Source organism: Phaenicophaeus curvirostris, chromosome 2 (assembly GCF_032191515.1).
Source record: "Phaenicophaeus curvirostris isolate KB17595 chromosome 2, BPBGC_Pcur_1.0, whole genome shotgun sequence".
Classification (NCBI taxonomy): Eukaryota; Metazoa; Chordata; class Aves; order Cuculiformes; family Cuculidae; genus Phaenicophaeus; species Phaenicophaeus curvirostris.
This window is the reverse complement of record NC_091393.1, coordinates 20,714,376-20,739,869: the sequence shown is the minus strand read 5'-3', so window position 1 is coordinate 20,739,869 and position 25,494 is coordinate 20,714,376. Positions and strand designations below refer to the sequence as shown.

Here is a 25,494-nt window from a genome sequence, read left to right as displayed (position 1 = left end):
GGGTACTGGAAGCTGCTCTGAGGTCTCCCCAGGGCCTTCTTTTCTCCAGGCTGAACAAGTGTGCATTGAGGTTTTTGCCTTGAATATGCAAATATTTTTAAGTGTGTGACTCTTCCAAGAATTATATAAAGAATGCTGAAGGTGTATCTTGTGTTCAAAAATTGGATGAGTTTTTAATTTTTCATGATCTTATCATGCTTTTGATTAAAAGGTTGACCTTCGCGTTAGATATACAGCAAAAAGTGTGTCTCTAAACATCTTCAGTCTTTTTAAGTATAAAAGTCAGAGACTTGCCGTAGGAGGTGGTGCACATTTGAATATTAAATGGACTATTAAAATATTGCAGTTCAGGACACCAGCTCTCTGTGCCTACCACGGAACTATTGAGCTCTACACCATCATTGACTGGATTCTGCCGCCTTCTATCTCATTTGTTCATTATTAAATGCGATCTCAGTTGATTTAAAAACATTACACTCACCGAATAGGTTTGTTTTGTAACTTCTAGCTTATAGAACAGTTGAACTTGTGAATTTTCGAATGTTGATGTGTGCTGATCAACCAGAAAGGCAGGTGAACTTTAAATGCATCCTTTTTATCCCACTGAAGATGATGAGCTACCTGACCTTGACTACCTGAGTACCATGACTCACATTGTGTTGGTGGATCTGGACAACTGGGGAAGCTTATTCACGCAGCTGCCAGCTAACCTGAACCAAGGGACGTTTATCTGGGGCTTTCAAGGTAAAAAAGTAGTTGGGGGAAATAGGAAGATAAGAGCAACAAGTCTACACAAATGATTGAGCAGAGATTCTTTGAACTGGAGAGAACGGAGAACAAGAACAAGCAGCCCCTAGGGCTTCTTAAGTCACAATGTCACAGGCACAATGTAGTAGAAGTGTTCTCAAACTTTTCAAACCTCCTCTACTCTTATTATTCTTTGCTGAATATTGTTTCAGAATTGCTGAATGGTTTAGGAGTTTTTCTGGCTTCCCTGCTGAACTTATGTAGGCTGTTTCATACTAGGTTTATATAATTATCAGGACAGCCACAGTACTTGGAGATTATTCTCTTTCTGACTCCCAAGTCCTTGTCATAACGTTCTTTTTAGTTCCAAAAGGCATGTTTTTACGTTCCGGTACTTGAATTTTGTTCTGTCTCTGGTTTGTGCCTGGTCATCCTGTACAACAACAGGTGTATCTCACGTCTGGAAGACAGCAGTAGTGGTAGAAGGTGATTGATGGAACTCACGTTGTTATGGGTTTGTAAGAAAACTTTTTGTGAAATCTACCACTAGCATCCCTTTAACTTGATACTTTTCTTTACCTGATAATTCTTGAACCACCACATGATTTTTCTGCTGTTTTTTACTGTATCTGTGGTGTGCTGAATACTTTGGTAAAGTCTAGATAAGGGATATTTTCCAAATATTTATTGCGTGAAACACAGGCATCATCTTAACAGATTTCTAGGAGTTGCCAGATGTGTTTTACACTTAGTAAACACCCGTTGGACTGCACCACTTACTTAATGTTCTTGATTATCTCTTACTTTGAAAGATAATCAAGGACATTCTGAGGGCTGAGAGTTTTCATGCTGCTGAGATTGGACAGAAAGGCCTGTCAATGCCCAAACCATTCTTTTTTTTCTCTTAGAAACAGGTATTCCAGTTAGCTGATGAAGGCACAGCAAGTATGTCTGTTAGTATAAAGTGTAAGTTCTTCAGTCAGCTGTTCTGGACCTGTAGTTTAATATCTGGTTGTTAGAAGTTCTGGGGATGAGTGCTCTGGTTTTTCTCTGTTAAAGTGGGTTTAGCTCCTGAATTTTGTGTTCTGCTTGGGCATTACTTCCCTATCATTCCCTGTATTGTTGTTACTGAACCTTTGGCCTCTCTGTTCACTAACAGTATTTTTGCACACGCATAAAACCACAGAAGATGCTGCTTTGGGGGATTTAGGTTATACCAAATCATCCTGGATTGATATTTCATCCTTGTTGCCTGGCTGCTCCATTTACTTATATTCTCTTTTCTGTATTGCTGAACAACCTGTTTGTTCGCACTGTCTTTTGTGAGGCTTCGACCAGCTTGATTTCTGGTCGAATTTCACTTTTGATTGTGGCTTTTAGCTGCAGACAGCTTGTTGTTTATTTCTATACTTATTCAGCCCACTTGGCCTTCTTGGAAAACCATTTTTTTTCCTATAGATAAAAATAAGAAACTATTAGGAATCTGACTTGAAGAAATGTCAAACCTGTTGGACATCATACTCTGGATTTCATAAAAAATTATGTAGTAAATAGTAATTCTCCAGTTATGTCATCCTTTTCCCAGTTGAATCCAGACACTTGCTTTCAGTTGTACCTTGTTGTTAATTTAATCAGAACTGGTTTGTCATTAATTGACCCAAGTTTGTTTGCTACAACAGGGTCTTCTGTGCTGTTACTCTTATTTTCCAAGGTTAAAATGCCATGTTTTGATTCTGTAAGACGAAAATTCATCGAACACAGGAATATCTGAACTGTGTTATTGTCAGAAATGACTCTTCTCTGACCTGTGTAAGAAAGAAATAATCCGTAGTCCAGCCTTAGTGTGACTAATCTATTGTTAGGAACCTCTATTAATACGATAATCTTGCCCAAAGGGACCTCTGTGCTAGTTCAGACGCGGTGCCTTGGGATGTTCCAAGCACGGGTGCCTCCTGGCACAGCCCAGCCTCTGTCAGTGCCTCTTGATGGCCCCTTGAACTGAAACGCCACACGAAGAGTTAATAGTGATTAAAATGAGCCATATTCATATCAGAGAACACTTTAGTAGTTCTATCAGCATCACTGTATCGTTACAGAGCCTGGGAACAATGAGGTTCCCAGGCACACGTAGATTTATTGTTGTAGGTGCCCCCTCAGAATGATGGTTTGCAGTTGTTTGATGCATGCTCTTCTCATTTGTTTCATGTTTGAAAACATAGTGGCATTACTGTCTCTTCTGATTTTTTTTTCTGCATTTCCTGAACATTTCTGACTTTGTTTCATTATTTTCCTATTATAGTTTCACATTATTTCTGTTATTCTTATTGCTAATACAGCCTTAGTTTTGCGTTGAGTTCCTGCATTGTATCACCCAGGCTCTGTATTCTTCTTACTTTCAGATATTCAGTTGTCCTTCACCCATTGGTGGTTTAGCTCCATCAGAGTAAATACAGTTCCGTCACGGTTTTCAGCTGTCCTTGTCAAGTGTTTGTTGTACAGTTTATGTAGCCAAAAGTCAGGGTTGGTGGTGACAAGTCTTTCCCAAATAGCAGTGGCGAAGGCTCTTGTAACCACTGAAACCAACTTTCATATTACATTTTTCTTATGGACACAGACCCCCCCAAAATTGTTTCTGTGCAGTCTTACTAAATCTCTGAGCTTTGAAATATTTTTTTTTAGACTCTGTTGTAGCCGTTAGGCTTAAAAGAGGAAAAAGCAACAAACCAAACCCCAGGGCAAATCTACTGGAGATTGCTTCTACTTCTTTATCAGGCTGGGCGTGGGTGGGTTGGAATACACAATCCTCTGTAGCCTCTTCACTCGAGCCTTTGTTTCGCATCTCCTCACATGAAGCGCCATCAGTGACTGCTTTCACTTTCCATTCAAAATCCTTTCTTATATACAACCACTCTGTCATCTGGCAGATAAAGCAACATTTTTTCCTCCTCATTGCAGTCCCATTATTTCTTAGCAATTGGGAATGTCATGAAATTCTTATTCGCTCGCTTTGATTGTCCCTCGATTTGTTTTTCTTTTTATGTTGTCATAGTATCTGTAAACTCTTCTGTTTTTTTCCTTTCTTCTTGAGAAACTTGCTGCTCCTTTCCTTTCCCTTGCAACCTGTTTCAGCCTCGTATTCTTTTTCTGTAGCAGGCCTGTTACTCATCTTGTCTCTTATCATAGAATCATAGAATTGTTAGGTTGGAAAAGGCCTTTGAGATAGAGTCCAACCATTATCCAACTGTTTTCTCAGCTAGTGACTATATGTTTTAGGATAACATTGAGAAAATTCCCGCACTTATTTTTGTTTTCCCAGTTGTAGCCTCGTTTTGCTTATCCTTGACTGCAACCAAGTGTTTGTGAGGACTCTAGCATTTGTTTTAGCTGCTGCTCCGGTTCTTGGATCATCGAACAGTTCTGACATGCGATGTGTCAGACAGTTATACTGTGTGTTGGAAATAATCTTGAGCATTACATTAGCAGAAGATTCCCTAAGAGAAGTATTTCTGTTACTTGTGCTACATTCCCAGAGCTCCTCTTGCTTCTGCATGTTAATCGTTACTTGCTTAAAACTGGAGGAAAAAATGCATCCTTCTGCCTAAATGCATGTTTTCTAGAAGATGCGTTTTTCAGGATTAGAAGAAAAAAGAATACACAGTAGAATGATGAGAGGCTTTGTGTAGGATTGGGCAGGCTACTTAGCTACTCTTTCCTTTTTTGCTTTCTAACACAAGAACAAGAATTCTTTGGGGATTTTGGTTACACGTTATTTTAGCTTTCATATTGGTCAAAATAAATCTGGCTTTAAAGGCAGAATTTATCTTTGCTTTTGCCTTCTTGCATTCTTTATTCATGGTGGCATTTCTGGTTTGTGATTTTTCTATTCTGTTTTTTCTTTTTTTTTCCAATCCTTTGCTGCTTAGGAGGATACAGCAACTGGAAACCTCCAGAGCAGTGCAAGATTTATAATTACCTTAAGAGGATTGGATGTTTCTTTCTTCATCCACGTTGCGGTACCAGAAGAGAAGCAGCAGACTTTGCTCTCTGTGTTCATGTAAGTTGGTGCACGCTTTCTGTATTGCTGTGTTTCTGTCCCCACAGAAGAGTGGCAGATGATATCTGCTGCTGACGTTTAGTGATGATTACGGGTGAGATCCTAGCTTCACTTCACATGGTGTCTGCATCCACTAAAAAGAAGATAAACCTGTCACTGAATTGAGTGGAGACAGCCTGTTGATGTGACTTACATTTTTTTTCTTTCCATAGGACTGCAAAAGTTAACTCATAGGACACCAGTCTGTGGAGGGGAAGGGGTCTGGTTAGGAAATGAAGAATGAAAAACACAATTCTTGCAATTTTTGTTTCAGAAAGAACTGTAACTCCTGCCTCTCTCTTCAAGTAGCCCAAATTTAGAGTCATCTTTAAGATGGAGTTGGGTGGGTGCCAGCCTCAGAGACTGCGTTGGGCTGACGAAGAGCAGGGCCTATGTTCAGGACCTAGGGCTTTGGCTGGGGTGGGAGAGGTGCAGGTGAAGGACAGGAGTCTGGGATGCCATGGGCACTCAAGTTCTTAATGTAGTGCTTTATCAGTTAGATAAAAGTACTGGAGAACCTAATTAGATGATATAAAAGTGTTTGGCAACAGTGCATGTTACATTACATTTCCATGAGTCTTTAAATGCTCTGCACAGGTGACTTGGTTTATGTGGAAATGGTTCTGAAATGCTGCTTTTTAGGAATTGATTCCCATCTGTACTGTTCTGGTAGCAATTTCCTATATCTGTTGTTATACATATACAATAAATGCAGTGTCAAACTTGAAATAAAACCTTTTGCAGCTGTATAACGTGCATCAGACCATAAAAGTGGAGGTAAGTTGCTGTAGGCGGCTTTCCCATGAAGACCCGTCTTACAAAAAGCTAGCCAAACCCCACAAAATAAAAATATAATCTCAGTTCAGCACTTGCCATTTGTTTCCATACAGGCTGGTCGTCTGGATGAGCGCCTGCCCAAGCAAATTCCTTTCACCATACTTTCTGGAGACAAAAGCTTCCTGGAACTTGAGAGTCAATTTAAGATGACCCAGCGGTCAGCTCGCATCCTGAATCCTCACCACATTGAAGGAGATATGATGTGTGCCTTGCTTAACAGCATTTCAGATACAACAAAAGGTAGAAAATAACCATTAAACATAATCTTTCCAGCAAGCAAATATTTCTTTCCAATAAAAAAATGATCACCTGTGCTGGGAGCACAAGCTGTTGCTTGATGCTTGTATTGTACCGGTGTTTCAATGAGATGTAGATCAGAAAATCAGTTTGCTTCCAGCAAGCTCTGAAACCAGATCTAGTTAAACATTTTTATTCAACATAATTATCTCATCCTCCCTGTATTGTTTGTTATAGCGAGAGACGAACTGTTGTTCCAAACTCCTTTCCAATTTAAGAGAAGCTGTTTAGACCACTCTCATGTGCGTATTTGTCAATTTGTACTCAAATCTGCTTTGCTTGATTTGTTCTGGGTCTAAGACAAATGTGACCCTGCCAAAGCGTCATTATTTCCCAAAATATCTCTGCCTATTTTAACTCCAGTTGTCCTCCTGACCGCTTCCAGTTGCATGGTAGCTGCCTTCACTGGCACGGGGCTCACACATCTGTTTCAAGGAAAAATATTAGTGAAAGCTTTTAAGTACTTAGAATATCAGATTCTAGAGAAATGGCACGCTAAAACGATGAGGTCTGAGCCCACTCATTTTCATGCAAAGGGTACCAGAGCCAAGGTGAGTTTTAATACTTCTCGGTATTTTAAAATACCTTGAAGTAAAGTTTCCTAGGAGACCTGATGTTTCTCTGTACACGGATTGCTTTTCCTGACTTCTTAGTGTGGTTTTGGGGTCTTGTAAATTGAATGCATATTACAGAAAACTGCTTCTGAATTAGCCCTGAACTGCTTTCAGAAAAATACAGCAGGAGTCTTGATGCAGGCGTATGAAAGCTGTCACATGATGCTGCTGTTCTTCCAGGAAGATTCAAGTAGAGTGCTAGCACTGAACAGTGTATTGGCATTGATGGATTAAAGGGAAAAAGAAAGATAGGATAGTTAAATGGTTTCCTGGAAAAAAACTGTCTGCGGTGAGCTGGAATTGATTTATGTGCTTTTGATGCAGAAAAAGTGTAGAGTTTTCTGGCCACCCCAGGCATTTGCTGGTCCAGATTTTTCAGCTGGGTTATGCAAATACGATTCCCAACCAGAAGCAGCCACACCAGTAAAATTTCTTGGTGTAGTGAATTATTGAACTGCCACTTTGACCGGTGCAGTTCATTTTGCACCAGAGGGAGATACCTGTATGGATAACTGTGAAGAAAAGTTATACATTGAACCGTTGTGTTCCTGCTACAAATGTTTTCTTTGTGGAGCATATTGAAATTCCAAGATTGATATCTCTCTTCTAATGTAATTATAACTTTATATTAATGTGGGAGGCTGCTTTTGCTTTGGGAGCTTTGCATGTTTTTGCAAGTAAGGACTGGAAGGCAACTGTGACTTGGAAGCAGTCAGCTTTAAGTCAGTTTAGTTGTAAGTTGAGATGAGCTGTAGGGGCTTCCTTTCTTGTACAGTTTGTGTGACTTAACGCTAGGAGGCAGTGAGGAAAGAGCAATGTCTGCTTTACTATGTGAGGGCACTTTAGCTCCCTGCCTGCGTGGTTTTCCTAGTATAGCTTTATTCACTAGGATATTCTGGCTCAGAGGTGATGACGTTGATCTGATTATTTTCTGCGTATAAATTATACTCCAGATTTACTATTTTTTTATATATTCGTCTTTCAGAAATTTCCTAATCTAACCCTCCCGTTCCTGTGTTAATTAGAAAAATCAGTTTTGATAATAGGCCTGTTTGCTGCATAGTTGGACTATGTCATTACTGAGAGTCTATAAAGCTTTTTTAAAAGGTAAAGCCACTGCAGAATACACACTTCGCTGTGTGGTTCAGCAGCATTGGCAACCGTTTGCCAAGTCTTAGAGTGGCAAGACCAGTATTGGAGGGCTGAGAGGGAAAAATCATGCAGTGTATCACAGGCTGGTATAACCTGTTGTCCTGTTACAGAAATGCAGCTGAATATAAGGAAATATAAACAAGAATTGCCTGCTTTGTGACTTTCTCAGGCCTGTTGCTATTTTTCTGGAGGGAAAAATAAGTGAGAAACAGTTACCACAGGTAGTTGTGTTGAAAAATATGTCAGTTGTTGGTATTGGATGAGGTTCAGAATGAAGAAGGTGAAGATGATTCAGAGAAATATCATTAGCTTGTGAGCAGCTGGAACTTGTTCAGATTGTGGCGATCTGACAGTCGTGCCTTGTGAAGCTTTTTACTGTTTCAGCAGAACTGCTGTGGGAACTGTTGTATGTGCATTCATTTTAAAATAAAATTGAAGTTAAATAAAAATTCAAGTTCCTGCAGCTGTTGCGATAGATCAACTGTATGTGACCTTAGGAGGCCATTGGCTGTAGCGGATGCATTAACTGAGGTGTGAAGAGTAGACAAGACGCTTATTCTTATTTGCTCTTAGCTAGAAATCAGATTGGCCAAGTCTGTGAAAGATAATAAAAAACCTTTCTATAAATATATAAATAATAAAAGGAGGACTAGGGAGACCGTACAGTCCCTATTGGACACAGAAGGAACAACAGTGACAGGGGATGAGGAAAAGGCTGAGGTACTTAATGCCTTCTTTGCCTCAGTCTTTAGTTGTAAGGAGGGTCGTTCCGTCTGTTTACAAACCCAGGAGCTAGAGGAGCATAATGAGGCTCCCATGATCCAAGAGGAGGTGGTCAGAGCCTTGCTAGCCCGACTGGACAGTCATAAGTCTATGGGGCCGGACGGGATTCACCCTAGGGTACTGAAGGAGCTGGCGGATGTGCTGGCCAAACCCCTTTCCATCATCTTCCAACAGTCCTGGAAGACTGGGGAAGTCCCACTGGACTGGAGGCTGGCTGATGTTGTGCCCATCTACAAAAAGGGCCGCAGGGAGGACCCAGGAAACTACAGGCCTGTCAGTCTGACCTCAGTGCCAGGGAAAGTCATGGAACAGGTGATGTTGAGTGCTATCATGAAGCACATGCAAGAGAACCGGGTGATCAGGCCCAGTCAACATGGGTTCACAAAAGGCAGGTCTTGCCAGACTAACCTGATCGCCTTCTATGACAAAGTGACTCGGCTGCTGGATGAGGGGAAGGCTGTGAATGTAACTTCCTGGACTTCAGTAAAGCCTTTGACACAGTTTCTCACAGCGTTCTGCTTGGAAACTGTCAGCCTCTGGCCTGGACAGGCGCACACTCTCCTGGGTGGAAAACTGGTTGGCTGGAGGGCCCAGAGAGTGGTGGGAAATGGTGTGAAATCCAGCTGGAGGCCAGTGACAAGTGGGGTTCCCCAGGGCTCCGTGCTGGGTCCAGCCCTGTTCAATGTCTTTATCAATGACCTGGATGAAGGCATCGAGTGCACCCTTAGCAAGTTTGCGGATGACACTAAGCTGGGTGGAAGTGTCGATCTGCTGGAGGGTCGGGAGGCTCTGCAAAGGGATCTGAACAGGCTGGACCGCTGGGCAGAGTCCAATGGCATGAGGTTTAACAAGGCCAAATGCCGGGTCCTGCACTTGGGGCACAACAACCCTGTGCAGTGCTACAGACTAGGAGAAGTCTGTCTAGAAAGCTGCTTGGAGGAGAGGGACCTGGGTGTGTTGGTTGACAACCGACTGAATATGAGCCAGCAGTGGCCCAGGTGGCCAAGAAGGCCAATGGCATCTTGGCTTGGATCAGACACGGCATGACCAGCAGGTCCAGGGAGGTTATCCTCCCTCTGTACTCGGCACTGGTGAGACCGCTCCTCGAATCCTGTGTTCAGTTCTGGGCCCCTCACCACAAGAAGGATGTTGAGGCTCTGGAGCGAGTCCAGAGAAGAGCAACAAAGCTGGAGAGGGGGCTGGAGAACAGGCCTTATGAGGAACGGCTGAGAGAGCTGGGGTTGTTTAGCCTGGAGAAGAGGAGGCTGAGGGGAGACCTCATTTCTCTCTACAACTACCTGAAAGGAGGTTGTAGAGAGGAGGGTGCTGGCCTCTTCTCCCAAGTGACAGGGGACAGGACAAGAGGGAATGGCCTCAAGCTCCGCCAGGGGAGATTTAGGCTGGACATTAGGAAAAAATTCTTCACAGAAAGGGTCCTTGGGCACTGGCAGAGGCTGCCCAGGGAGGGGGTTGATTCACCTTCCCTGGAGGTGTTTAAGGCACGGGTGGACGAGGTGCTAAGGGACATGGTTTAGTGTTTGATAGGAATGGTTGGACTTGATGATCCAGTGGGTCTCTTCCAACCTGGTTATTCTATGATTCTATGATTCTATGATGCTAAACCTGAGTTCATAAATACAGAAGGGTTTTTTCTTTTATGCCAAAGGCACAGCATATGATGGGAGATTCCTGCACATTAGTAGAGTGGTTTAAGAAGGGTAGTAAAAAGTCTGCAATGTCTACCTTTGTAATTCCTTTGCAAATAAAAGGTTGTAGCATGCAAAAAACACCATCATATGCTGGTTGTGTCTTGACACTTGATATCTAGTCATGACAGCAGTTTTTATATATATATATAGTATAAGCTTATACTTTATGTGAGTGCTGGACAAACCTGAAGGTAGGTTAGAGGTTGTCATACTGTTCCTGACACTGACAGGAGTGCCACAAATCCTTGGTTGACAAAAGTGATTTTTGTCTAAGTTGATGGCTTTAGCTTAACTGTGTTTCTCAGTTGTAGTCAAATGAGATCCTTTATTGACTGAGCTCTTAAGTAAATCAGACTTGGTTTAATAATAAGAGGACCAACTTGGTTTTGAGTGTTTTTCTTTCTTTTAAAGAGCCAGGCCGTTTCATGACACTCATGGTCAATGATGTGTGATGCACTAGGTTGTCTGCCAAGTGGCCACTGCACCTTGTTCACTGACCCATAAGGTTTGTTTCCACTGCTCAAGTGGAGCTGTCAGCCTGCATTTTCAATCTGCTACTATTGCCTGAAGTGCTTAAGTACTACTGAACACAGCTTCTGTGAGAGTTTATATTTGGAAGACTGGGATTTCAGTTCATTTTGATGAATACTGCTAAGCTTCCTAGCTCCTGCTATTCCGAAAAGCTTTTGCTTTGCATACAGCAAACAAAAGAAGAGGAGTTAAGAATTAATTTACAGAAGACATTGAGAAGAATTGCTTGCCTTCTCAGTAGTCAAGTTTTTGTGGGTGTTGAGGTCCAATACGAACACTAAATTTGACCCCAGTCTCTGATTTCATTATTTTTTTTTCTCAAAGCTTCAGTTAACACACTGTGTTAGGTCACAGCCCCCACCATCCGAAGAGACTGAATGTGAAGGACATAAGCATCTGCAGCGTGATGCACCATCAATGAATGATAGTTACTCTAGTGAGCATCTACTCCTTTTTTTTTTTTTTAACGTTGTTATTAAGTGGCCGCAGCCATTTGTGGTAGGGAGTGATGAGTTCTAGGAAGTTATTACTGGTTTTGGTATGTCAGTGGCATCTTTTGTGTGTATCTTTTGAATACCTGTATATGCCCTAAGGAAAAAGCAGTATACCAAGACCTAAGATAATGAGGCTGAACAAGAATTGTAGCCAAGTGGATGGACAAGGAAGACCTTACCTCTCAGATCATGGAAAAAAAAAATCCTCGAGGTTTGATTTAAGCTGGTTGTGAATTTTAGAGAGGAGTCTAAGATGCAGTTGGAGGAGGTAGAGGGTTGAGAGCTTTTATTTTTAGTCATGCTACACTTGAATAAACAGAACAATGAGCATCTGTAGGGAGAGATTGGAAAGAAGCTTTAGTTTGCATGTAGGAAGAGAGGTTGTGTGTGTCTGTGAACCCTCAGCAGGGAGTAGCTATACTTGCATTTAGAGATGATGTTACATTAATGAAGCAACAGAGATTAGAGCAGTGAGTATTGGGGAGGAATACGAGGAGAGGATCCTCCAGGGACGTACTGAAGAAGGAATAAAGAGAGAGATTCTGGAAGCCCAGGAACAGCGTTGTAAAGGCAGCGTGATCACCCATACTGAACATGATTTCTAACGAAGTTAAGGATGAGGTACTGATCTTACTGTTTTTTGCCAAGTAATTACTAGGATCCAGAATGAGGTAACTTTAATAGTATCCTTAAAATAAGGTAGCACTGAAACTGGAGACATAAACATAACAGTGTGATATTGTCACCCTACGTTGGGGTGGGAAAGAAGCAGATGAGATCGGGAGTAACTGAAAAGACTTAGGGAAGGAGCATTGTAGGAGGAGAAGTGGAGGTGGGATGTGAGACTGCACTGTGTGTGAAGGAGTCAGGAGGTATGTTGAGAAGTTACATGGTAAGGGAGAAGCACCAAGGCCAGGGAAGGGAAATTGAGTCTCTGGTGAAACAGAGAAACCACTAAACTTGGTGAAAATTAGAGGATGGTGGTAACTCGAGAGGGTGCAAGAAGAGAGGGTCAGATCTAGAGGGGGAATTGGGCTGAGGCGTGCAGGCAGATAATTCAAATTCGAGCTCTGGTGTTCTGATGTTAGGACAGTGGGTGGCGCTTGCATTTTGTACAAGTTTACCACTCTTTTCCCAAAACACTTAGAATCATAGAATCGTTAAGGTTGGAAAAGACCTCTAAGATCAAGACCACCAGCCCACCACCCCCACACTTACTAAACCATGTCCCAAAGTGCCACATCTACACATTTTTTTAACATCTTCAGTGATGCCGACTTTCCTGGGCAGCAAGGGGAGTCTCTCTGAGAGACTTGTGAAATGTCAAAATAATCACTATATTTGCTCCCATCTACATGGTTCATTTTTCAGGTCTCTGAGCAATGCATTCATCTAGAATTTGTTTTCATGTTTTTCATGTTCTTCCAGCAGGAATTTGGCAATACGTGAGGACAATAGTGAGCAGTAGGAATGTGTTGAGAGAGTAGGTACAGTCAGCATTTCTTAGCTGTTGTTTATTTAACAAAATGTACTAGAGAAGAGGCCACATCTTAAGACCTCTTGGCTGAGAAACTAGGCAATTGCTTCTCCTCTGACCCAAGAGGAATTGGGAACTGCAGAATGTGCTAAGCATTTTAACAAGGGGCAGGACGTGCCTGATCTCTCCAAATCAAACATTCTTGTTTACTCTTCATCAGAAGATGTCAGCAGTACTAGGAGTGAAGTGTGGGCTGGATGAGCAGACTGAGGTGGATTGAAAACTGGCTGAATAGCCAGACCTGGAACATGGTGGTCGATGTCACGTAGTTCAGTTAGAGGCCAGTAACCAGCAGTGTACCCCAGAGGTACGACCCCTATTCACCCCGGTCCTGTTTAACGTCTTAATTAATGACCTAGATGGTGAGGAATAGTGCACCCTTATCAAGTCTGCCAATGACACAAAGCTGGGAAGAGTGGCTGATAACACCAGAGGGTTGTGCTGCCATCCAGAGGGACGTTGCCAGGGGAAAAATGGGCTGATGGGAATCTCTTGAAATGCAACAAGAAGAGTGGAATCCTGTACCTGCTGAGGAACAACTCCCAAGCACCAATGTATGCTGACCCAGGTTCAACCAGCTGGAAGACAGCTTTGCAGAAAGGAACCTGCTGGGGGTCCTAGTAGGCACCGTGTTGACGTTGACACGTTGACAGCCAGCAACGTGCTGTCATGGCTAAGAAGGCGAACAGTACACTGGGCTGCATTAATCACAGAATCACTAGGTTGGAAAAGACCCTCTGGATCATCGAGTCCAACCATTCCTATCAAGGAGGTCCTGTTAGGAGGGCTTGTTGCTGGCAGGTTGAGGGAGATGTTCCTTCACCCCTCCTGAGCACTGGTAGGGCCATAATGGTCAAGTTCTGAGCTCCTCAGTATAGTGTCCTTTTGGTAATATTCAAAAGCTGTCTGAGTGTAGCCCTGGGCAGGTGGCTCTCGGTGATCCTGCCTGAGCAGGGAGGCCGGACAAGACCTTCAAAGGCTCCTTCCAACCTCAAGCATTCTGTGCTATTTGCACAGAGTATTCTTAACAGGAATCTAATGTCTCTCCTTGAGAGCAGAGGTCAGTCACAGGGTACAGACGTGCTACGAGCAACATCAGATCAAGCACAATTATCTGTCCCTTGTGGAAAAGCAGCCTGGTCTCTTCTGACTTGAAAATGCATCTATTCAGTCAGTTGGCTTTTCATTTTCTTTAGTTGACAGTGAATGAGTTCAGCAGTAATAGTTCTTGCTGCCATTCCCTAAAGGAACCTGAATTCCTGTCCCCTGCCCCTTTATTTGTTGGAGCATTTCTGCCTAGAATTTTTGCCTGTAGACAGCTTTTCTTCTGCCTCTTGCAGTCTCATTCCTGATTCCCATAGAGCTGTATCAGAGCATCTGAAAATTGTCATCTTTACTGCTTTTTTGCCTTTAGTCTTTGCTCTGTGCAGATTTGGGAAGGATGATGCAGGGGAGGACACTGAGGACAAGCATAACCATGGTTTTGGGCTTGGATAAAGAAAATCTTGGATGCTGTCCAAGAAACGGATAAGCCTTTGCTTGAAAAGTTCCTAAATAAGATGTGGCTCTGTTAGCCTCTTAATAGGCTCACTTGCACCAACTCAAAGCTTTCAGAGAATCCAGCATCTACCTTCATGGGGAGCTGAATGTATATTAATACGGTTAAGAGGAGAGGGAGAGAAGTCTTGCATGTAAATAGTGACCAATGAAGGCAGAGTGTAGCTTATGAGACTTAACGTGCTTCCTAACCACATTGGACTCTGAGCTGATTTTTACCCCTCTTCAAACTAACAGAACGTCACCAGTACTAATTGTTTTCAAGTTTCATGGTTTATGGCAGTGCAATGGTGTTTCTTCAATTATGCTTTAAGCAAACCTGTTCTCTGTGATGTTGCAATTATCAAGTAGTATTTAGTTATTGCATATAAGGTGCAGTGATAAATCATGGGGCGCGCAGATTGTTTTAAAAGGTTTAAATATTTTGCATGCCAGTTTGCATACGCCTCTGTTCCAATATGAATGTGTACCCCACGTTATTACAGGGGTGTAATTAAGGTGGCGTGACTAACAAAACAGTTTGGCAGGATGAGACCTGCATTTATACGTGAGGTGAATCCTAGACTACTTGTTAATGAACTAGAATAATGATTCTATCTACAAATCCTGCTTTAGCATTTATAACTGTCCTAATTGACGGTAAAGTCGACTTAGCTGCTGATCTGCTGTATTCTGAAAAATTAGAGCCAACTTAGCCTGTAGCTGGGCTGGGGGAGCGGGGAGCAAGCAGGAGAGCACTGTCCTCTAACCATGTTATTGGGTTGCCACCATGGCTTCTTCTGTGGTGAATGCTAACTGACTCTAACCGCTTCCAAGAAAGTCGACTTCTTTAGATCATATCTGAAAGAAACTGCTGAATTTGAGTACTCTGATTCTCTCCTGTTTAACCATCTAGGCAAGATGCCAGTCAGAAGAATATTGCCTTTCCTGTTTGCCAGCATCTCATGTCAAGTTGCCTAAAAAAAAAAAATCCAACCAAACCATGGGGAAAGTGTCCTTAATGCATTTCTATTTTAAATTAAAGCACACCAGAGACTACTTGTACTATGCCTTATTGCTTATTGCTCTGCATATCTCATTTCTTCCCTTATACTTAACGCCAACAAATTAGTTAGGGAGTGATTGCTTTAACTGTTAACACCTCTAACAGGTACAAAACTTTTTCCAGCAATCTGAGATTTCTTCAGGGCTGGAAGATTAAAAGGATGGTTAATAAGGAAGAAGCAACTTTTGCAAAGCCTTTTCTTTGCACTTTCCCCTCCCTTTCATAAGTGATTGTAATGACGTTTGTGTGGGTTGTGTGGGGTTTTCTTTCTTTTGCTTTGTTTGCTTTGGAAGATGATGTAAAAAATAGTCTCTCTTCTGTCCAGAGATAGTAGGCAAAAAGGATTCACAGTCAGTCTGCCAAGGGACTGGAGAAAGATCATTTCAAATGCAATGTGTACTCAACCATTTCTGGCATCTGTGGAGGGTCGTGATATCTGTTTGATACCAGCTGTTGGAGTTTGTGTTCCTGGAATTAGGAAAGTCGGCAGTGTTGCTGTTCAAACAAAGGCATATGGGTCAGGGGTTTGATAACAAACTTTAGAAAGTGTACCTGTCTCTTTTAAGACTTAACCTGGGTCACGTAAAACGCCAAAGTCACAGTCAGTAAATTAGATGTCCATATCGGAATGTTCTTTGCCGGTAAACGTAATGAGAAGTACATTGGTGTACCAGTAAATGTGGTGACTTTAAGGGAAGCGCTTCTGTTGATGTGACCGTAGGAGACCTGGTTGATTGCAAATACTGTAAGGCCTCATTACAGAGGCCATCTCCCAAAATAGGCCATCTCCCAAAATAGCAATAGCCTGTAGCAGGCAAGTGCATGCATGATGTGACTCATTGACTTGTTAATTTTTTAACCTGTAGTTCACTGGGGCTGTTTAAAACAAATGAAAAATAAAAAAAAGCAAAACACCTTAGGTGCACCAATCCCTGCTAGACACTCCAAAATAGAGCTGTTATTTTGGAATGGAAAACCAGTCACATGAAGAATGTTCTGTAGACAGGGAAAGCCTGTGGAGTTTTGGCTGAGTTTGGCTGTAAGAAGTTGGCAAATCAAACTACACATATTGACTTTATTCTTCTGTGGGATTTGAACAATATCTGCTGAGTTGCACTGCTCAGTTGAGTTATAGCACTCCGTTATTCAAATGAATTAAATAGGCAGCAAAATATGGCTAAGATCGTGCGTAGGTAGAGACACACTATAGCATTTCTTCCCCATGATTAAATCTTTGATGTGTTTTGTAGGAAGTGTGTAATGTCCTTTTATTAATTTTTTTTAAGTATTGCAAAAAAAGCAAATGCAGTAGATGCTAACAATAGCTTCTGCACCTGTTATTTCTTGTTACCACTTTAAAATAGTATAAAATTGAAGCAGTCTGCCCCCAGATTTGGGGGAGAAAGGAAAAAGGGTAGCTAAAAAATAACTCCTCTGAGTTACTGTCTTAAACTACCACTACAATATATTTTTATCTTGATGTTCAGATCATGACAACTGTGTTTCTTCAAATCCAACCCGTACTGTTGTTACAGTGAGAGAAATGCAAGAGGGGACTTAACTTCTTTATTAGAAGCAATGTGTAATTTATGTTTCATTTGTGCATTTCAGGTTCAGATAGCGAAGAGGATGAAGATATCAAGCTAACAATGAGGAGGAGTTTAGAAGAAGCAAAGAAAGAGGAAGGTCTGTTAATTTTTACTTTTCTTTGTTCGGGAGTGCTATTAATTATGGAAGGTACAGAAACTAAACTTACAATCAGTTTTATGGCAAGTGACCTCTTAGGAATGCTCTCCAAAATACGCTGGGTGATCTTGAGTAGTTAAGAACACTGAGAGTTATAAAGGAAAAATAATTTCCTAACCTGAAAAGTATGCCAGCAGACTCAAAATCTATTTGGTGCACGACAGGGTGTTGTGCACTTGACTGTGCTCGCTTTGTACCAGTTTATTATGACTGTGTTGACTCTTGAGTAGAACTACTGTCTAAATAGTTAAACCTCTGAATAAATAGTTCAAAAATAGATATTATATGTCAACAGAGCGCTCTGGTCTGCATAGGTTTATGCGCAAGTTTGAATCAGCAGTACAGCTGTCTGCTTGCATCATATCTTACCTTATTTGAAATTGTTTTCATCCTTTTGCTGTTGTGCGTAGTGGTGATTGGTGTTCATACAGTGTAGTCACCGATTTTCAGTGACGCTACAGTGTGCTTTGAAAATAATGTAGTGTTTAAAGACTGCCTTGATGGAAGGAAAACAAACTGAAACAAGGTAACTGAATAACTAAATCTTAGTTATAACTGAATAAATTCTGGGACTATAACAAGTGTTGCTAAATATTGTTATTCAGTGTCCAACATATTCATCTACTGTATTGGAAGCTTGCCTGGCCAGGTCCCCTAGGACTGGCTGTCACCATCAGGGACAGCGGTGGCACGTGGTGCATAGAGGAGGTCTCAGTCCTGACACTGCAGCGCTGAAGCCATCTGTCCTTGCGAAGCAGCCTCGTGTGGGCTGTATTCCCTGGCTGCCTGCGTTGCTGGTGACAGTCCTAGCACGAGGAAGGAGGGAGGGAGGAGGCAAGAGTGGGCCCAGAAAAGGGGTACGATGGAAAAGGCATTAGAGGAGAAAGCAAAAAGCAAGTGTAGGAGGCAGAAAAAGGTGCTTCAGCAGCTCCAGGGAACAGCAGACGATCAGATACCACTGTGGAGCCAACTGCATGCCATCAGCAAGGGAATCACAGCTTAGACCTTGTTCTTGATTCTTGCATGTGCTCAGTGGCTAAATGACAACATATTTTGAAGCAAGCTGCTGTCTGCAAATGGTTTTCTGCTTTGTTTTCAAGGCCAGGTTGGATGGGGCTTTGAGCAGCCTGATGTAGTGGGATGTCCCTGCTAATGGCAGCGGGGTTGGAACTAGACGATCTTTAAAGTCCCTTCCAGCCCAAACTATTCTATGATTCTGTGATTTTAGTTTCAAAATTTCTTTTTTGTTTTTGTGTCCGTGTAACGTTTTCCATTCAGAAACTTAACTTGTCTCTTTACCAGTAGCATCGGATGTTGCAAGGAAGTCCAGGTGTCTGAATATGGCTCTGCTGACATGAGACAGCACTCATTGATGCTACTTCTATTCCAAGTCTAGGCCTTGCGTAAAGCAGCTCAACAATAATTAAAGCTTTAAAATCTGCTATGTTAATATATGTAATTATTCTGTTTCCTTTGTCATAAGTACAGGCAGCTTTTTATAGGATGTGCTCGCATCCTCCGAAAGCAGATGATGAATAACTGAAGAATGACAGTGTGTCTGAAAGCTGCTTTAGTTTTCCAGCTATACCAGTGGAATTAATATTTACTGTACATATAAACCTTGTCGTACTTGTGATATTTAATTCATTAACACCAAACAAGGTTTAGTATTATGAAAATCTGACTGTTGACGTGACTTTTTCTCTACTCATGTCTCGCCCTCATAGTAAGAGTGACAACAGTAGCGCCAAGCTAGAACTTAGATACAGGAATAACTGTTGATAAGGAACTGGAATGAAACTACTGAAACCACTGTGCTTGCTTTCTGTGTCTGTCTCTTTTGCTTTAATACTTTTATTTTTCTTGGCGCATACATATGGGTTCTAATCTTGGTATTATTTTCACCATTAAATATGTACTCGTGTTATACTCTTCAGCTAATCATCGGGCTGCCCTTGGAAGGTTGTAGACGTTGCTCCTATATTTTGAAGTGTTAAAAGTGTTGAGAATATAGCATAAGACAGCAGGGAAAATACTTTCGTTCTGTTTGTCTACATTTTGGGGTTTTTTTGCAGCCTGCTGACATTGCCTACAGAGTAATTTGTTGCTTTATGTAACGATATGAATGTAGTTCTGTTTGTGACTCGATACCGACTATAGCTGGAGATTATAATTGGGTTTTTGTATTTATACAGAGCAAGATGCAGAATTGGAAGAAGCTATCAAGAGAAGCCTTGAGGAAATGTAAATTAAAATACATCAGAGCTGCTTACAAAAACAGAAGCTTGTTCATCTGTTTACAAAGGTTCAGAAATACCACTTCAAAAACACGCCTGTATCTTGAATTGTTAGATTTATAACCTGATACAACCTGTCATGCTGATGAACAGCTGGAATCTATGGATATCTGTTGCGATATATTGTGTATGATAAAAATAACTTTTTAAGCCTTTGCATATTCTGTTTCTAATGGGTGATGACTAAGTCTCTCCAGTCTAGCTGTATAAGTTGTTGCCTAATGGGTAGGCTGATCCTACTAGGTATTCTGGGGGGCTTCACTGTCAGTTTTTTTAAATCAGTTCTTGTATTTAAGTTTTCTGTTACAATTTGTCATTGTCTTAATTTACTTTTTCATGTGGTCTTCGCAACAGATAAAAATAGTAAACTCCAGTTATCTCAGATTTGCCTCGCTAATCTTGTTACAATGAGAAGCTTAAATCCCGGGTTTATAAACTGAACATATGGCCTAAGACTTGCCTGTGGCCAGTCTCACCTTTGTCTTGTTATAAGTGTTTGTTATAAGTGTTAGGATCACAGGCTGTACAGTTAGCTTGTTAGCTTTATTTTTATAAATGTATAAGTTCTTTCAGTAGTAGCATTGTAGAGTGTTGGATTTTCTGGCTTAAAGTTTGACAGATTCAGTTCCTCTCTCTGCTCTGAGGCTGGAACAAGTTTGTAAGTGAACAGAAGCTAAAAAGACTTTCTAGTTCCTGTTTTGAATAGATGTGAGAGAAATAAAGCTTTATTATTCCTATATTCTATTGCCCTTGCTCCCTTCTGTTCATGAAGAGGGGACCTTGGATAAATTAATGGAAACGTTTTAATTATTTTTGTACTGTCCTTATTTTAAGGTGAAAATCATTTGTGTTTAAAATTATTTATGCCAACTTCTCACTTCCTTCACTTAAAAATACCTATGCAAGCTGTCCAGCTTTACCAGCCTATCATATTGTAGTTAACAACTGCTGTCAACCAGTAAGGATCTCAATGTAATAAAATTCGAGGTTGATTTTTTTTTTTTTTAATTATTATTCATTAGCCTGTGAGCTTACTTCTAACTGCTGTCAATCTAAATATTTATTATGCAAAAGTATCCCCTTTTGTGGTGAGTAAGACAAAGGGAAGGCTAGATTTTTGTCACTTTCATTTCAAGGAGTCGGAATAATGACAGTTGTGGTTCATCATGGTTGGAAAAGCTGAGAAACTGGAACTGGTTTCTTTCCAATTGTGATACTGTTATAATTTTCATCTATGAAACAAACAGAATTAATAAACAGAATAATCTAGTGAGTTATCTCAATGCTCGTTAGCAGTCAAGAAACTGTTCAGTGCATTTGACTCCAACACTTGCCTGTCTCAGAGTGAACAAGACCTCTGAATGTTTTTCTACTATGCCTGCTGCTGGCTTTCCCACTGCAGGTCTCTGATTAAATGTAGTCCTGGTCAAATCCGGGTGTGTAGCTCATCCTGCTGCTGAGGAAGCCTTGTTCTAGAAGATTTTGAGTTGTTTTTAGCTACTGACTCGAGGTAAATCAGCTCTAGTTTTTTTTTCATACCAAGTTCTTCTAATAAAGCATGGAATGAGACAGAAAACAATTTTCACCCCAAAAAACATACGAGTCAAACTGATAGAGGCTTTTGGGCAGGGTGGTTTTCCCAGTGCAGACCCTCAAGCTGCAAATTCCTTTCAAACAGGAAGAAGATGTTTCAGACTGAGGAAAAAGTACTTTGCTTGTCTTGAGGATTGTTTAAAACCTGGGTAGATGGTCTTTGCCAGTCTGCTATGTTAGCTTTTGATCATGTGCTTTATTCCTCATCATTTTCCTTTATTCTGTTGTAAATGTAAAGTTTGTACCTGATGAGCGACGACTTAATTGCATTAAAAAAAAAAAGCCATCTGTGCACACACCTTCTCTGTACTTGGCACTCTGGTTATTAAACATGTTGTATCGGCAGCCTCATCTACTGATTGGAACAAGTCGCAAATCCCAACCACTGATGCCTATGGCTTTTTTATAAAACAGCTACAACGACTTCTACTTTCTGTATACTTCTTGTGTTGAAAGTGGTTTCCAGAATTACTGATGTCTTCAAATTTGTCCTCATTGTCTTTGTCTCTTTGAAGTTCTCTTAACTCTGACATTTTTCTTTGCAAAATTTTCTGCCACCGCAGGCTTTTTTTTGGTACTTAGGTTTCCAGAACAACAGGGAAAATTGGGTTCTTAAAACGCTACATGTACAGACGTGTGACTTTGTACTCATCAACGTACTGTAGTACTGGCCTTTGTTCTTCAGCTGCAAAATGTGTCTTGTAAATGGTTGTGTTTCAGAGTTTAGTGTTTCTGGCTGGGAAGTCTTGTTTAACTGGCTGAAATTTTTGAGGTTTGCCTTGCACATGCAGAGAGATTTGTCTGCATTTATGAGCACAACTCATCTGTCAAAAGGAGCTTGCCCAGCATCCTTTATGTTTGTACCAGAAGACATTTGTCCTACCCTTTTTAAAGGAATTTTCTTTTGTGGTGATATAAGAGTTCACCATTCATTGGTCCAAATCAATCGTGTGATGCTTTTTCTTATTTATTTTTAATGAGGAAAAAGTCTAATTTCCACCTCACTGCCACGAGCTGTTCCTTTTATTGCTTCTCATTTCTTAACACATGCACTGTAAAGTTTTACAAAACTGAAATCAAAACAAGTTGAGATTGGTGCAAGGTCCTTATGACCTCGGTGCTTTGTTTGCCATGTTCTTTCATATCATACAAAATCCCTCTTTTCATCCTATTCAGAGAGAAGATGAGATTCCAAATAAGCCGGTGCAACTGTTAGAGTGGATGGAGCAGTAAAACATCACACCAGCCTGGCTGCTTCTGTAGTTTAATAATATGATGTAAAAAAATTGAGATTAGATTACTGTAAGGTACTTGCTTTGTATATGTTTTTGGGTGGTAGTTAATTTTCTTAGCTCTTTGAGGTACACTGAAATGACCACCACTGTTCCTATAGCGGCCACAGAATGCAAAGCTTTACTGAATCTTTACCAAATATGGTGAAGTTCATAGAGGTATGAAGTTACGCCGTCTTCTTTCTTAAAAGGAAAGTGTTCTATCATCAGCTTGTGTTGTGCTAGCAATGTTTACAATGACTACTGTTGTAAATTGGAAGGAGGTGAGCGAGGCTGGATGAGTAATTGTTTCAAAATTCATTTTAAAAAGCGGCTGACATTAGCACAAAGAGACTTTCTGGCAATTCTGTCCAGCTAAGGAGCTTTATCGCCTTCTATGACAAAGTGACTCGGCTGCTGGATGAGGGAAAGGCTGTGGATGTGGTCTTCCTGGACTTCAGCAAAGCCTTTGACACAGCTTCTCACAGCGTTCTGCTTGGAAACTGTCAGCCTCTGGCCTGGACAGGCGCACACTCTCCTGGGTGGGAAACTGGTTGGCTGGCCGGGCCCAGAGAGTGGTGGGAAATGGTGTGAAATCCAGCTGGAGGCCAGTGACAAGTGGGGTTCCCCAGGGCTCAGTGCTGGGTCCAGCCCTGTTCAATGTCTTTATCAATGACCTGGATGAAGGCATCGAGTGCACCCTTAGCAAGTTTGCGGACGACACTAAGCTGGGTGGAAGTGTCGATCTGCTGGAGGGTCGGGAGGCTCTGCAAAGGGATCTGAACAGGCTGGACCGCTGGACTGAGTCCAATGGCATGAGGTTTAACAAGGCCAAGTGCCGGGTCCTGCACTTGGGGCACAACAACCCTGTGCAGTGCTACAGACTGGGAGAAGTCTGTCTAGAAAGCTGCCTGGAGGAGAGGGACCTGGGGGTGTTGGTTGACAGCGACTGAACATGAGCCAGCAGTGGCCCAGGTGGCCAAGAAGGCCAATGGCATCTTGGCTTGGATCAGAAACGGCGTGACCAGCAGGTCCAGGGAGGTTATTCTCCCTCTGTACTCGGCACTGGTGAGACCGCTCCTCGAATCCTGTGTTCAGTTCTGGGCCCCTCACCACAAGAAGGATGTTGAGGCTCTGGAGCGAGTCCAGAGAAGAGCAACAAAGCTGGTGAGGGGGCTGGAGAACAGGCCTTATGAGGAACGGCTGAGAGAGCTGGGGGTGTTTAGCCTGGAGAAGAGGAGGCTGAGGGGAGACCTCATTGCTCTCTACAACTACCTGAAAGGAGGTTGTGGAGAGGAGGGTGCTGACCTCCCAAGTGACAGGGGACAGGATGAGAGGGAATGGCCTCAAGCTCCGCCAGGGGAGATTTAGGCTGGGCATTAGGAAAAAATTTTTCACAGAAAGGGTCATTGGGCACTGGCAGAGGCTGCCCAGGGAGGTGGTTGATTCACCTTCCCTGGAGGTGTTTAAGGCACGGGTGGACGAGGTGCTAAGGGGCATGGTTTAGTGTTTGATAGGAATGGTTGGACTCGATGATCCGGTGGGTCTCTTCCAACCTGGCGATTCTATGATTCTATGATTCTATGATTCTATGATATTCCTTTTGGCACATCTAAACTGCTTCAAGTTTCCTGTAGAAAGTCTTAATTCAAATGGTTTGGAGATCAGTTGTAACAATCTGGGTCAAATAATACAGCCTGAGATGCTATAAGAGTGGATTTAAACAAGTCAACAGATTTATGGCAAGCAGCAAGAACAGACAATGTGTGTACTCAGATGGCAAAGTGTGTGTGGAAATGTAATGTAAAATTCCCTTCATAAATCTCTGCCAGCGTCCTTTCGTTGACTGCAGTGTCCTGATTGCTGTGAGTCCTTTTGGAGCTCTGAGGGAGACAACAGCGACAGTCAGCTGAGTATCTGCAGCTGTACGGAATTCACTGGCTCGTTTATTAGGCAGTTTTCCTCCCTGCGAGAGTGAACTGCTGCATGCCCCGAAATGGTCATGCCGGCTTTCCGATTGCTTCTGAGATAGAGGACTTGGTTCAGACATCTGACAGGCTTGGGACCTCGGGGCTTGCCTACACTGTGAAACGATTGCAACGTGTATAGGCAAACCCAGGGCTGGCTTTAATTAGCCGTGGTAACTAACAGTAAAGACACAGCGGTACAGGTTCAGCAGGCGCTAAGTGAGGGGGCAGCCCACTGCGATAGCAGCTCTGTGTTTTGATTAAAAACATATCTGAAAAATCTCTCATCAGGCCATCTTCACTGCTGTTGTTACGGTGCTGGGCTTTGGTTAGCCAGCCCAAGCCCTGGTTGCATCGTTCTGGTATGTATGGGAAGTGCTGTGTTTCTGTACCACCCATCTATAAAGAAGGTTCTTCAGATGAAGTTCCTGTAGGTGAAGGAAGGAAAATAATCTGCCATGGCATTCCTTGGGTGTGGACTTTCTCTTTGATCCTATTCCATGATAGCTCGTGTGTAAGTGTTGGGGTATGTGACAAGGCACATATTGGGATCTGAAACAAGGCAAAGTTGGAACTAAGGTGCTGTTTAGCAATGTGACAATTTGTAGAGTTTTGGTGTAGATCCCTGGCTCTGGGACTTCTACACACACATCAGACATCCAAAGCCTGGGAAGGTTGCTATTTCTGTGACATCAGAGGACTTTTTACACCTAAATGGGACTTCACTGTACGTTGTTCTGGTTTGCAGTTAGCACCCTTTTTTAACTATGCTGTAGTTCCAACAAGAGACGGTCAGTGGCCTCACTCCTGAGGTGGGAACGCAGAAACCATGAGATACACACCCTCTCCTCGTGCTGCTGCTGGTGCCCAGAGCCAGAGCAGGGCTGTGCAGTGAACGCAGCTGTAGAGAAGATGAGGAGAAGGGAACATCAGGATGGCCGCACCGGCAACCCTTACCTGGCTGCCACCCTCCTTTACCACAGACCACAAGGAGGAGGATGGAATTTGTGCTTTGTTTTGGACGTGAGCCCTTACCATCTCCTGTTGCCTTGTGCCCTTGAAGGATCTAATTCCTGCTGTTTGTGTCCACAAACTACTTCTCCCAATTCAGATGCGAGTCACTTCCAGTCCTCCAGCCCTTCCTGCTTCCCGGTCTTTCACAGAATCACAGAATAACCAGGTTGGAAGAGACCCACCAGATCATCAAGTCCAACCATTCCTATC

General features: G+C 42.2%; 1 protein-coding gene across 1 annotated transcript in view; it reads left to right on the top strand.

The window, feature by feature from the left end:
* Nucleotides 1-20,434, top strand: part of ZNF451 (zinc finger protein 451) — a 40,031-nt gene extending 19,597 nt beyond the window's left edge. Inside the window, exons 11-15 of the mRNA XM_069851448.1 lie at nucleotides 610-744; nucleotides 4,671-4,801; nucleotides 5,731-5,917; nucleotides 17,008-17,082; nucleotides 19,338-20,434. Coding sequence (XP_069707549.1) covers nucleotides 610-744; nucleotides 4,671-4,801; nucleotides 5,731-5,917; nucleotides 17,008-17,082; nucleotides 19,338-19,390 — 581 coding nt within the window. The 3' untranslated portion in view covers nucleotides 19,391-20,434. The remainder of the gene's footprint in view (nucleotides 1-609; nucleotides 745-4,670; nucleotides 4,802-5,730; nucleotides 5,918-17,007; nucleotides 17,083-19,337) is intronic.
* The last annotated feature ends 5,060 nt before the right edge of the window (nucleotides 20,435-25,494 follow it).